The sequence below is a fragment of the Salvelinus fontinalis genome, chromosome 3 (assembly GCF_029448725.1).
Source record: "Salvelinus fontinalis isolate EN_2023a chromosome 3, ASM2944872v1, whole genome shotgun sequence".
NCBI lineage: Eukaryota > Metazoa > Chordata > Actinopteri > Salmoniformes > Salmonidae > Salvelinus > Salvelinus fontinalis.
In genome coordinates, this window is record NC_074667.1 from 35,889,435 (window position 1) to 35,903,720 (window position 14,286).

Below are 14,286 nucleotides of genomic sequence, written 5' to 3' on the forward strand. Positions count from 1 at the left end.
TGGGTAAAGAATGTGATTATTTGTATGGGCTGGACAATTATGCATTGAAAGATTTTCACTAAAAACATCTTACCGTACCATTATAGCCTAGCCTAGTATATAAAAATATTCCCAAGTCTGGTCATTTCAGGTTTATTTTTTTATATGATGATTAACTTTATTGCTAAAGGCCCAGGGCATGATTTATATCCCTATACTATAAATTGTGTTTCTGTTAATACGGTATAGTATTAATTTAACTAAAAGTCAAATTACTAATTCTGAATACTTAATTTGGAATGCAGGGCTGGTGTATGAGCCTAGCAACAGCAGTTCCCCGCCAATCGCAGCGTGAGAAAAAGCTGGGAGGGGTTTGGTGCACGGTCCTCATTCACCGAGCCATGGAGCTCTGCGCGCGCCCGGGGCGAAGGAGTCACACCCTCTTCTTCAATGTATATAATATACATTGTCTTTGGAGGAAATAAACCAAATTTTTAGTCTTACATGAGGAAAAATACTAAGAATTAGCACATCATATAATTCAATACTTTTAAAATACCCACTTATTGCCTCTCTCTGCACTGTGCACTTACTCATTCATAATGTTTATGAACACTTGAACATGTAATTGGCAGATGTATCATTCTACAGACTGTAATGTACTACTGGATGGCCACCTAAATAAAAAACATGCTGCAAAGTTGTCATGATTTTTTAAGAGGGTATATGGATATTTGGCCCCGCCTTGCATGGCTACAGGAAGCGCCTCCACTTTACCAGAGTGTTTAGAAAAAAGAAGTAAGGCCGAAGTTAAATCGAATGATTTGATCGAAGACATCCGCAACAGTTTCTGCCAGTTTGGTGTAAAATCTGTGTGACCTACCTCGAATGTGGTTTGATAAGAAGAACCAAGTGAAAAACATGATTTCGTTCATGCACTAAATGTAGCAGTATAGCCTGCTAACGTTAAATAAAACGTGAAGACACGTGGTAAGTAGCCTATTACATACAATTTAGTTAAAATTATGTTCACATCTTGTAAAATACTTCTTAAACAAATGTCGCTTGTTGCAATGTATTCCTGCTAGTTTGGGGCACTGTTTACATAAAGTCATAATCACCCAAGTTCTACACAACTTGTTGCATGAATTTGCTATTGCCGCTAAAAACATGCTTTGCTATGCCAAAAATAAATATAGAACCATGTTTTAACATATACGACTTTTTGCCACGTCAGATGTTAAACTGCGTTTGAAAAGTGTTGTGGCCTGTTCTCTGTGTTGTCTGAGAATAGAACTATGGAGGAACACCACGTGTCGAGGGGGTGCTTTCGTTTTCATGCTTTATGCCACGAGCTCTGTCCAATATTTTGATAGCATTAGCTAATTTTGCTTGCTTAGAAGTTTATTTGATGAGAAAATACTAGGACAACTACATATAATTAAATTGTTTATTGGAGGTATGTAGATTAAACAATGAAAGTTGTCCTACCTTTTTTTCTTGGGTAGAATTTATAGGACCACATCAGTAAATAAATCAGAACAAATTTCAGATGGTCTTTGATGTAGTATTGCATATGCCCCATCGTGGCCTATTGATAGTGTACACCAGTGAACCATGTGACTGACCACCTTTAAATAAAATCTAATTTTATTGGTCACATACACATGGTTAGCAGATGTTATTGAGAGTGTAGCGAAATGCTTGTGCTTCTAGTGCAACAATATCAACAAGTAATCTAACAAGTCAACAACAAATACCTAATACACCCAAATCTAAGTAAAGGAATGGAATAATAATAAATATATGGATGAGCAATGTCAGAGCAGCATAGGCGATGATGCAATAGATAGTATAGAATACAGTATATACATATGAGATGAGTAATGGAAGATATGTAAACATTATTAAAGTGACTAGTGTTCCATTTATTAAAGTGGCCAATGATTTCAAGTCTGTATGTAAGCAGCAGCCTCTGTGCTAATGATGGCTGTTTAACAGTCTGATGGCCTTGAGCTAGCTGTTTTCAGTCTCTCGGTCCCAGCTTTGATGCACTTGTACTGACCTCACCTTCTGGATGGTAGCGGGGTGAACAGGCAGTGGCTCGGGCGATTGTTGTCCTTGATGATCTTTTTGGCCTTCCTGTGACATCGGGTGCTGTAGGTGTCCAGGGGGGCAGGTAGTTTGTTCCCGGTGATGCGTTGTGCAGACCGCACCACCATCTGGAGAGCCCTGCGGTTGTGGGTGGTGCAGTTGCCGTACCAGGCGGTGATACAGCCCGACAGGATGCTCTCAATTGTGCATCTGTAAATGTTTGTGAGGGTTTTAGGTGACAAGCCAAATTTCTTCAGCCTCCTGGGGTTGAAGAGGCACTGTTACGCCATCTTCACCACACTGTCTGTGTGGGTGGACCATTTCAGTTTGTCAGTGATATGTACGCCGAGGAACTTAACTTTCCACCTTCTCCACTGCTGTCCCGTCGATGAGGATAGGGGGGTGCTCCCTCTGCTGTTTCTTGAAGTCCATGATCATCTCCTTTGTTTTGTTGATGTCGAGTGAGAGGTTATTTTCCTGACACCACATTCCGAGAGCCCTCACCTCCTCCCTGTAGGCTGTCTCGTCTTTGTTGGTAATCAAGCCTACTACTGTTGTTGTCTGCGAACTTGATGATTGAGTTGGAGACGTGCATGGCCACACAGTCATGTGTGAACAGTGAGCACAGGAGGGGGCTAAGCACGCACCTATTGTGTACTTGCTGGCTCTAGGAGGAGCTAAGGATGGCAATTTGGTAAAAGCATTTATGGCTTGTTTCCAGGACCCAGATTAAGACTAATCCTGGATTCAAGCCTAGTCTTCCTTACTCATTCTCAGTGGAGAATCTGTATTAAATTATTCTTTTAGTCCAGGATTGGGCTTAATCTCTGTCTGAGAAACCAACCTCCGTTTTGCTCCATTCAGTGGAACTACCACTGTTTGTACCCTTAGATAACATAATTTATATGGCATACACCCTGTCAATATAACATTGGCCACATTATTACTCATATATCATTAGTTATAAGGAGACTTAGGCTACTCTTCCTGCATTTAGCCTACTTCCTTCCTTGTTTACATACTTTGTACAGTATGCAGACTGATCACAACTTCATTTCTGCATGGAATTCTGTATGGAATACAAAGCGCCATGGTGCTGGCATCATTCTGTCTCATGTCTAATGTCTCCGAGTCATTCTCTCTCCCCCTCTCCGATTTATGTCTGCAGGGAGCCTGTGCTGTGTGGTTGACCACTGGAATGTCTTGTTGACTGAAATCTTGTCTCATTGAATATCAGGTCAGATTCCAACCCCATTCAGTCACACACACACACACTTTCCGACAGCCTCTTCCGCTCTGGAATGCAGAGGTGACCCCAGCTAATGAGGTCTAGTGCACAAGAAGGTGAAAGATTGTAGGAGGGGCTGGATCTAAGACAGGTGGACCTCCATTTTGGAGAGCACGGTGACAGAGAGGGGATTGGAGGGGACAGTGTCTTACTGTGGAAGGAAAATGTAGTCATATGTACCTATTTTTCTGTCTACCTGCCTGTCTGTCAACCAGACCATGGCCCAGGGCAGTGGAGTCCAGTACGAGCCAGTGGCAGAGATTGGAGGGGGTGCCTACGGAACGGTGTACAAGGCTCGGGACCTGGAGAGTGGCCAGTTTGTTGCCCTGAAGAGTGTTCGCGTTCAGACGGACCAAGATGGCCTCCCTATATCCACGGTCCGAGAAGTTGCCCTGCTGAAGAGACTGGAGCAGTTTGATCATCCCAACGTGGTCAAGTAAGAACATATTTATGATTTTTTTTGTACTATTTTTTTATAAACAATACAAACGACAACATCATACAAACATCAACTACATCATGCCTACACAGACCCACTAGCACACACACCCATCTCCAGCGCCCGCATCACTTTCTGCCACATGGCCTGAAACTGCACCATTTTGTTTCTCTCCGTAGCCCACACATTTTCAGTATTTAAATAATAAATCATTCGATTTTTCCATTGTGTTAATGATGGCTGATTGATTGATTTCCAAGTTTTTAGTATATGTTTTTTCAAGATGAGTGATGAGAAGAGAATCGTCCAATCCATCGGGTATCTCACTACACCCCCATATGCCATGTCTTGAAATATGCAGACAGACGGATTAAAAGTAAGTTTACATTGTAATACTGCTGACAACAAACTTTCTAGCTCTGCCCACAGCTTCCGGACTTTATAGCATTCCCAGAAAGCATGGATTATTGAGTCATTATTAGTTTTACATTTAAGACATGACTCTGCCGTTGTTGTAGAATTTGTTAATTTTGTCTCTTGTATAATAAATTCCATACATTAGTTTATACTGAATTAAGCGCACATTTTCGTTAACTGTGATTGTTAGTTATGCTCCAACTTTCCCTCCATCTTGTGCCAACATCAGTTCTTAAGTCTTGGTTCCAATAGTAAATTTGTTTTCTAAGAGATTGTCAGTTGGATACGCTCTCTGCAAGGGAAGATATACAAAACATATCATATGAACATCCTTTTCCTGACTCAAATAAGATTCCCTCAAGGTTGCTCTGATGTCCAAAAGGAGAAAAAATGGTGATATGTAACTTTTTTGTTAAAGGAGCATGTATTTGAAATTATCTACGTTGGTCAGTCCAAAATTACTTTTTAATTCTGTCATGGAAATTTCCTGTTACCAAGTAATTTACAGTTTCTATGACTTTTGTTTTCCATGTGGACCGTTTTTATCGGTGAATTTTGAAAAGCTATCCAAGGATTGTTCCATAAGGTTGTGGTTTTAGGGAGTGATATTTTCTTCCATATTGTTATAGTAGTGTTCTTAACTATGAAGTTGTTAATGTTCTTGGCTATATCTTTTGAAAATAGACACGTAAAAAGATTCTGGGGATGAGTGTGCGCATCTTCAATATGTCCCCATTGTTCCTCTTTAGTGCATTTAACTATATGTCGCAAGTAAACAGGTTGGGTTGTCTGTTCATACAATTCCAAGTCTAGAAGGTTAAAGCCACCCTCAGACTTAAGAAGATGTAAAACTTTCCTTTTTATTCTATGAATTCTATTTGCCCAGATAAAGTCTTATGACCAAGTGTACTTTTTTTTTTAAGAATGTCTTCAGTGGGTAGTTGGTATTGCTGAAAATGTATACAAAAACTTTGCAATCATGCCATTCTAAAGAGGTTTGAAGAACACATTTAATCATTGAACCTTTATTTATAGTGATAGTTCGTAGATTGTCAGATGTTCTCCAGCCAGGAAAGAGGTCTAGTTTTGAGATTAGTTCACGTCCCACGCCATCTTTTGTGTAGATCTAGGATTAACTGTCCAAACCGCACAGTCTCACTGTCAACCATAAAATTGTAGTGGTAAAAAGGGAACATATGGAATAACGTAAGCTACACACGCATACACGTTCATTGTTTCTACTTCACACATAATAGCACCTTTTGAAATGCGTAAACATGCACAAACACGAACAAACACAGTCAAACGCTTTCATTGACACATTGTGTTGTTTTTGTAGCCTGTGACTTTAGTTTTGACCTGATCACCTGTATCTTGTGAAACCCTACGCCCACATAGCATAAGAACTTTGGAATGCCTAAAAACTGACTGGTATGTCTATGATAAGCAGGTTCTATAAAGGTTATTAGCTAGTGACTGGCTCACCATAGCATGCCTCGCCTCTCATTCAAATGATGGTGATTGACCATGAGCTTGTCTGTTTGACTGTGTATTAAGAGATCCCACACATCAGTGTTTCCCCTATATTAATTTTTCAGTGTTGTGGACGAGCACTAATTTAAAAGTTGGGAATGTGCAAGATTCATCAACTCAAACTGTCCTTGGAAGTGGAGCACCCTCACTGGATTGTGTGGAACGAGCACGTCTGTCAGATAAGAGGGGGAAAGGCCATGCAGTGCTTTAAATGTTAAGAGTAAGCTCTTAAAATCAAACCAATACTTTCCAGGCAGCCAGTGTAGGGCTGATAAAAACTGTAGTGATGTGCTCGTGCCTTCTAATGTTGGTTAAAATGCGAGCTGCAGCGCGCTAACCAAGGGGGCCAGGTGCACGGTGTTTCCTCCGACACATTGGTGCGGCTGGCTTCCGGGTTGGAGGCGCGCTGTGTTAAAGAAGCAGTGCGGCTTGGTTGGGTTGTGCCTCGGAGGACGCATGGCTTTCGACCTTCGTCTCTCCCGAGCCCGTACGGGAGTTGTAGCGATGAGACAGGATAGTAATTACTAGCGATTGGATACCACGAAAATTGGGGAGAAAAGGGGATAAAATTTAAATAATATATATATATTTTTTTTTTAAATTAATAAATAAAAAATATAAAAAATAAATGCGAACTGCAGTGTTCTGTGCAAGTTGTAGGCTTTTAATAGTGTAGTCTGAGCAACTGGAGATTAAACGAATTCATGGACCAATTTCTTTGCATCTGTTTGAGAGATGAAATGTTCCTGAGATGGAAGGATGCTGTTTTGGATATGCTTTTTATGTAGTGGTCAAAAGTGAGGCCGGGGTCAAAGGTGACACTAAGATTTTTAACAACCATGTTTGGTGTAATGAGGCAACCATCAATGTTGAGGGTGAGTTCTGACACTGAGTTTATTGTGGCCAAGTGCCATAATTTCAGTCTTGCAAGAAGTTGTTTTATAATTAGAAACTTTATTGTCCACGTAATGTGGAAATTTGTGTTTGGCTTCACCACATAAAAACAGACATTAAATGCCATCATGAGCACATCCATTCTCGAGATCATTAAATATAATGTACAAAAACGCTACAGCGCCAGTGCACTATAACTGTATTTAACGTCTGTGATGCACACCAAGGCGGGCTGACTTTAAAGTATCGTCTGGTTTAAAATATAAATACAATTGTGTGTCATCAGCATAGCAATGAAAGTGCATGTCATTACCAAGGGGTAGTATGTATAAAGAGAGAAAAGAGGTCCAAGCACAGAACCTTGAGGAATTCTAAATTCAACCATAGAACGTTCAGATTATCACGAACACTCTGTGTACACTGGGCTCATGGACGTGTCTGTGTGTGATGTTTGACTGTATGTGTACGCTAGGCTTATTGTGTGTGTGTGTGTGTTTGTACATCAGGCTCATGGACGTGTGTGCCACCCTGAGGACAGATCAGGAGACTAAAGTCACCCTGGTATTTGAACACGTGGACCAGGACCTGAAGACCTACCTAGAGAAGGCCCCCGCCCCAGGACTGCCCCCCAGCCACATCAGAGTAAGAAGCCCCCTCAGGTCCCTGTAAACCATGTTAAATAAACATAGTTGGTCCCTGTAAACCATGTTAAATAAACATAGTAGGTCCCTGTAAACCATGTTAAAAGGAAGGTACATCCAAAACAAACTTTTAAATGATCTTACCTTGGCTGTTGTCACTTGACTGGCCCCTGCCCTTCAGTGTTTGGCAGGTCTACAGGTCGCCCTCTATCTGGCTGGATATGTTGGACCATTGTGTGGACCGAGCCTGGTACACATGTTAAATGTGTCCCCCTGTGTGTTAGGACCTGATGCGTCAATTGCTGTGTGGCCTGTCATTCCTACACTCGAACCGCGTGGTGCACCGGGACCTGAAGCCAGAGAACATCCTGGTCACCAGCCGTGGTCAGGTTAAGCTGGCCGACTTTGGACTGGCCAGGATCTACAGTTGCCACATGGCCCTTACCCCTGTGGTAGGAACACAGACATAAACACTGGTTGAGAATGGAAAGGGTCTCTATGTGTATTCACCATAATGCTTACGTATGCTTTACAGTTGGCATAAATATTCATATACATTCATACCTCTCTCCTACTCTCAACTGCCCCTCCATTGACGTCTCTCTCCTCCATGTCTGCCCTAGGTGGTGACTCTGTGGTACAGGCCTCCTGAGGTCCTGCTTCAGTCCACCTACGCCACGCCGGTGGACATCTGGAGCACGGGCTGCATCTTTGCTGAGATGTTCCGACGCAAGTGAGTGGTCAGGGCCAGAGAGGGCTTATTTGACATACTGGGACATTTATTTTTAAATTTTCTCTTTGTGTAATATAAATTATGTGTATGTAAGTTAATCTGATATTCTAAAAGATGCCCACTTGATTAATAGATTATATCCCACCCAGCAAGTTACCACATTGGAAACTAAGCAAGAAAAACCTCTCATTTCTATGATTATGGTCCCACCAGGTGGTCAAATCGAAGTATAGCAGTCTATTGCTGGGGCACTCCAATTAACTAGGACTCAGGGATTCTTATCATTATGGCTCCACGCTAACGGCCAGGCCACACCAGTGTACACAGGGGAGGGTCAGCCCTGGCCCTGTAATCTCCCACAGACATGGCCGTAGGTCAGCACAGTAAAATTAGACTATATGGGGGCAGAGAGACAGACAGTACTGCTTGTCACAGTAGGGGAAGTTGGCCAACAGCACATTAACCCAAATTCAAACTTTCTCATGTAGACCGTTGTTCTCTGGAGACTCTGAAATGGACCAACTGGGAAAGATATTCAAGTGAGTATGGGCAGAAATGCCCATCTGTGTATCCCAAATGGCACCCTATTCCCTATATAGTGTACTACTTTTGACCAGGGCCTATAGGGTGCATTTCGGGACTCAGTCCTTGCCACTTTGGATCAGTCTAACTTCTGTTAATTCTTTCTGAAACACTTGTCTGACTGGTTGGCTTGTTCCTTCCTGTCTGCCATTCCACAGTGTGATTGGCCTGCCACCCATGGAGGAGTGGCCTGCTGATGTCACCCTCTCACGACACAACTTCAGTCCTATCAGCCCCCGCCCAATCACAGACTACGTTCCTGAGATCAATGAGCAGGGGGCAGAGCTGCTTTTGGTGAAACTTTTGGTTTTCTAACCAGCTGTGGGGTGTATTCTGTTTGGTCAAAAAATAACTTTTGGGGAGCGTTGAAATGGTAAAATTGTATATGTGAATCCTGGCTAAAAGTGTATTTATTTACCCAGACCAACAGCTGTAAAAGCTATGATAAAGAAAGATAGATAAAGATAAAAGCTATGATAAAGATAACCCTACTTTTAATTGCTACTTGAGTCACATTTGTAAACCTAGCCGTTCTGTTTGTTCCCACAGAAAATGCTAACCTTTGACCCTCTAAGAAGAATCTCTGCCCTAAACGCTCAAGAACATCCTTACTTCCAGGAGGATGAGGAGGAAGTGACAAATGGTTGAAATGCAGTGAATGACGTCGAAGGATGGGACCGTGAGGAATGGTAACCCTGACTCCATTTTGGTGTATATTGTCATTCAGTGCATTTCAGGCCAGATCCCTGTTGTGGTTCCTTTAAAAAAAATGTTACTACAGAAGCCAGTTGCACCCCTTGAGAATGTATAGGAGTAGAGAAGTGGAGTTCAAGGACCAATACGGATATGAACCTGAAGAAGGATTGACTCCCCTCGCATTCCTCAAATGAATTCCCCAGGCTGGTCTCATAGACTAGACGTAACATAATAAACTTTAAAAAAGAGACACTCAAATTAGTATGATATATTACGTTTGGTATGGTTACATAAGACCGGTGGTTATTTAAAATCTCGTCATTGACAACTTTTGAGCTGATTAGCAACTTTTCAACTCCTTTGCATGTTAGCTAACCTTTCCACCTACCATTCTCCAACTACTAAACTTAACCATAACCCCTAACCGAGCTAACATTAGCCACCTAGATAGAATTCCTAACATATCATACATTTAGCCAATTCCTAACATTTCATTTGAAGTCCAGAAATTAATTCATACCATACGAAACGTGACTCATATTAAATGGAGTGTCTCAGTTTTACGTACAGAATAATACGAAAGGCTCTTGAGACCAGGTTGTGCGCACACACACACAACATGGAATAACTGTCCTCCTGTGTGGTTATTTTAATATTATAGTTTAAAGATCCAATGCATACATTTTTATTACAATATCAAATATTTTCTGTTTAACAATTGAAGTACCTTGCTGTGATATTTTTCTACCAAAATAGCTTCTTAGCAAAGAGCAATTTTTTTTAAGCGAGAATTTTGCTAGGACTGTCATTAGTGTGAGTGGGGATGGGAAAACTGAAAAGTAGCTGTTATTGGCAGAGAGATTTGGAACATTTTCTTATTGGTCTATTAACTAATTTACCACCTGGTGATGTCACCAAGTAGGCCAAAATTCCATTCCACCAAAAAAGGCTGACATTTCAGGCTCTTACTTTCACAGCTCTTTCACTAAAAGGGCATTATTATTTTCACACTTTCACAGTATTATTCCAACCTCTGTGTGGAAATATATATATATATATATATACATACACACACACACACACACACACACACACACACACACACACACACACACACACACACACACAGTGGCAAGGAAAAGTATGTCAAACCCTTTGGAAATACCTGGACTTCTGCATAAATTGGTCTTAAAATTTGATCTGATCTTCATGTAGGTCACAACAATAGACAAACAGTCTGCTTAAACTAATAACACACAATTATACGTTTTCATGTCTTTATTGAACATACCGTGTAAACATTCACAGTGTAGGGTGGAAAAAGTATGTGAACCCTTGGATTTAATAACTGGTTGACCCTCCTTTGGCAGCAATAACCTCAACCAAACGTTTTCTGTAGTTGCGGATCAGACCTGCACAACGGTCAGGAAGAATTTTGGACCATTCATCTTTACAAAACTGTTTCAGTTCAGCAATATTCTTGGGATGTCTCAATCAGGTTGAGGTCAGGACTTTTTTCTTCTGTTGAAGCAATTCTGTTGTTGATTTACTTCTGTTTTGGGTCGTTATCCTGTTGCATCACCCAACTTCTGTTGAGCTTCAATTGGTAGACAGATAGCCTAACGTTATTCCTGCAAAATGTCTTCATAGACTTAGGAATTCATTTTTCCATCGACGATAGCAAGCTGTCCAGGGCCTGAGGAAGCAAAGCAGCCCCAAACCATGATGCTCCCTGCACCATACTTTACAGTTGGGATAAGGTTTTGATGTTGGTGTGCTGCGCCTTTTTCTCCACACAGTGTTGTGTGTTCCTTGCAAACAACTCAACTGTAGTTTAATCTGTCCACAGAATATTTTGCCAAAAGCGCTGTGGAATATCCAGGTGCACTTTTGCAAAATTCAGACGTGCAGCAATGTTGTTTTTTGGACAGCAGTGGCTTCTTCTGTGGTGTCCTCCCATGAACACCATTCTTGTTTAGTTTAGTGTTTTATGTATCGTAGACTTGTCAGATGTTAGCATGTTCCAGAGATTTCTGTAAGTCTTTAGCTGACACTAAGATTCTTCTTAACCTCATTGAGCATTATGCGCTGTGCTCTTGCAGTCATCTTTGCAGGATGTCCACTCTTAGGGAGAGTAGCAACAGTGCTGAACTTTCTCCATTTATAGACAATTTGTCTTACCGTGGACTGATGAACATCAAGGCTTTTAGAGATACTTTTGTAACCCTCCAGCTTTATCGAAGTCAACCATTCTTAATCTTAGGTCTTCTGAGATCTCTTTTGTTTGAGGCATGGTTCACATTAGGCAATGCTTCTTATGAATAGCAAACTCAAATTTTGTGAGTGTTTTTATAGTGCAAGGCAGCTCTAACCAACATCTCCAATCTCGTCTCATTGATTGGACTCCAGGTTAGTGGACTCCAATGAGCTTTTGGAGAAGTCATTAGCCTAGGGGTTCACATACTTTTCCCAACCTACACTGAATGTTTACATTGTGTATTCAATATAGACAAGAAAAATACAATAATTTGCACACTATTTTTCTCTGTTGTGACTTAGATGAAGATCAGATCAAATTTGATGACCAATTTTATATAGAAAGCCTGGTAATTCCAAAGGGTTCACACACTTTTTCTTGCCTGTGTGTGTGTATACACACAACACTGGAAAATCACTGACTGTACTGGGCCTTAAAAAAATTAAAAGTGCACATGGAAGGACATACTAGCTAAGTGGCATTTGTTGAACATGTTTACGGGCCAAATAATGTGTTGTTCTGTACTAAGTATCCCTCCCTTTCATTCCAAGAACACCTTGCAATGTTTAAGTGCTGCAAAGACTAATAAAGCTGCTCCAATCATCAACTTAAACAGCAGTTTCTAATCGTACCTTTTGTATACCAGAAATGCCCTAGATGTTATTGGGAAACGCATATTCTATCCCTCGTTTTCAGTTTCTTGGATCATTCAAAGTGTGTTTTAAGAAATCTCATTCTTGTACGCTAATTTGTTTTTGTTTCTTTTATCTGAAATGACTACAGGTTCACATCAACTTGGAGAAGTGAGGAATGAAAGGACTGTAGAGTACAAGCCAAGCTCTTGAATCATGACATTTTATTAGGAAAGTTGTAGCGGAGAAGGAAACATTAAGGTTCAACAAGTAATCAAGTCCACAGTGAGTTGAAAGGCAGGTACAACAGTAGAAGTAACAAGTGTGAGAGATAAGGACAGTCCTAAATGACATCCTAATCTGTGTATAGTGCACTACTTTTGACCAAGGTCCATAGAGCTCTGGGCCCGGTTTCACAATAGCAATGGAACTGATCCACTGTTTACATCCTCACATATTACACGATATGTGATCTTCAGATCTTGCCCCGCTAATGAACGGACAAGTTTGGTGTTTGTAACGCAAGATGGAGGAGAGATAGCAAAATATTACCTTTTCATTCAATATTGTTTCAGGTGATAACATGTTTTACATTTTTTTCTCAACTTCTTTCTTTACCCTTTATAGCATGTCAAGCTAGCTTGCACTGCAGAGCAGCTAGCTTGCTAGATAGGCTAAGTTTTAGATACCACTGTAGCTAGCGACCTCCACCTAATGAGTATCCTAAAAAAATAAATGTCATTACCATCAAACTTAAACGGGAGGCAACAGTCATTAACTCAGCAAAAAAAGATATGCCTTTTTCAGGATCCTGTCTTTAAAAGATAATTCATAAAAATCCCAAAACTTCAAAGATCTTCATTGTAAAGGGTTTAAACACTGTTTTCCATGCTTGTTCAATGAACCATAAACAATTAATGAACATGCACCTGTGGAACGGTCATTAAGACACTAACAGCTTACAGACGGTAGGCAAATAAGGTCACAGTTATGAAAACTTAGGAACTAGAGGCCTTTCTACTGACTGAAAAACACCAAAAGAAATATGCCCAGGATTCCTGCTCATCTGCGTGAATGTGACTTTGGCATGAGGACTGCAGATGTGGCCAGGGCAATAAATTGCCATGTCCGTACTGTGAGACGACTAAGACGGCGCTACAGGACAGACAGCTGATCGTCCTCGCAGTGGCAGACCACGTGTAACAGCACCTGCACAGGATCGGTACATCTGAACATCACACCTGCAGAACAGGTACAGGATGGCAACAACAACTGCCCGAGTTACACCAGGAACGCACAATCCCTCCATCAGTGCTCAGACTGTCCGCAATAGGCTGAGAGAGGCTGGACTGAGGGCCTGTAGGCCTGTTGTCTGGTGAGAACCTGCCTTACATCACTGGCAACAAGGTTGCCTATGGGCACAAAGGCACCATTGCTGGACCAGACAAGACTGGCAAAAAGTGCTCTTCACTGACGAGTCGCGGTTTTGTCTCACCAGGGGTAATGGTCAGATTGGCGTTTATCGTCGAAGGAATGAGCGTTACACCGAGGCCTGTACTTTGGAGTGGGATCGATTTGGAGGTGGAGGGTATGTCATGGTCTGGGGCGGTGTGTCACAGCATCATCGGACTGAGCGTGTTGTCATTGCAGGCAATCTCAATGCTGTGCGTTACAGGGAAGACATCCTCCTCCCTCATGTGGTACCCTTCCTGCAGGCTCCTCCTGACATGACCCTCCAGCATGACAATGCCACCAGCCATACTGCTCGTTCTGTGCGTGATTTCTTGCAAGACATGAATGTCAGTGTTCTGTCATGGCCATTGAAGAGCCCGGATCTCAATCCCATTGAGCATCTCTGGGACCTGTTGGATCGGAGGGTGAAGGCTAGAGCCATTCACCCCAGAAATGTCCGAGAACTTGCAGGTGCCTTGGTGGAAGAGTGGGGTAACATCTCACAGCAAGACCTGGCAAATCTGGTGCAGTCCATGAGGAGGAGATGCACTGCAGTACTTAATGCAGCTGGTGACCACACCAGATACTGACTGTTACTTTAGATTTTGACCCCCCCTTTGTTCAGGGACACATTATTCAACTTCTGTAA

General features: G+C 41.7%; 1 protein-coding gene across 3 annotated transcripts; it reads left to right on the plus strand.

Annotated features, from left to right (window-relative positions):
* Positions 1–712: 712 nt before the first annotated feature.
* LOC129846168 (cyclin-dependent kinase 4-like) lies at positions 713–12,943 on the plus strand. 3 transcript variants are annotated; one of them, XM_055914148.1, is made up of 10 exons: positions 713–969; positions 3,242–3,310; positions 3,577–3,797; positions 7,151–7,286; positions 7,570–7,737; positions 7,909–8,018; positions 8,507–8,557; positions 8,759–8,894; positions 9,150–9,289; positions 12,337–12,943. In XM_055914148.1, the coding sequence occupies exons 3-9, from the start codon at positions 3,580–3,582 to the stop codon at positions 9,246–9,248; spliced, it is 918 nt and encodes a 305-aa protein (XP_055770123.1). In that variant the 5' UTR covers positions 713–969; positions 3,242–3,310; positions 3,577–3,579; the 3' UTR covers positions 9,249–9,289; positions 12,337–12,943. The 3 variants fall into 3 exon arrangements, with proteins under 3 accessions (XP_055770123.1, XP_055770108.1, XP_055770116.1); XM_055914133.1 differs by lacking the exon at positions 12,337–12,943 and having other exon boundaries at positions 714–969; positions 9,150–12,166; XM_055914141.1 differs by lacking the exons at positions 3,242–3,310; positions 12,337–12,943 and having other exon boundaries at positions 714–969; positions 9,150–12,166.
* Positions 12,944–14,286: the final 1,343 nt, after the last annotated feature.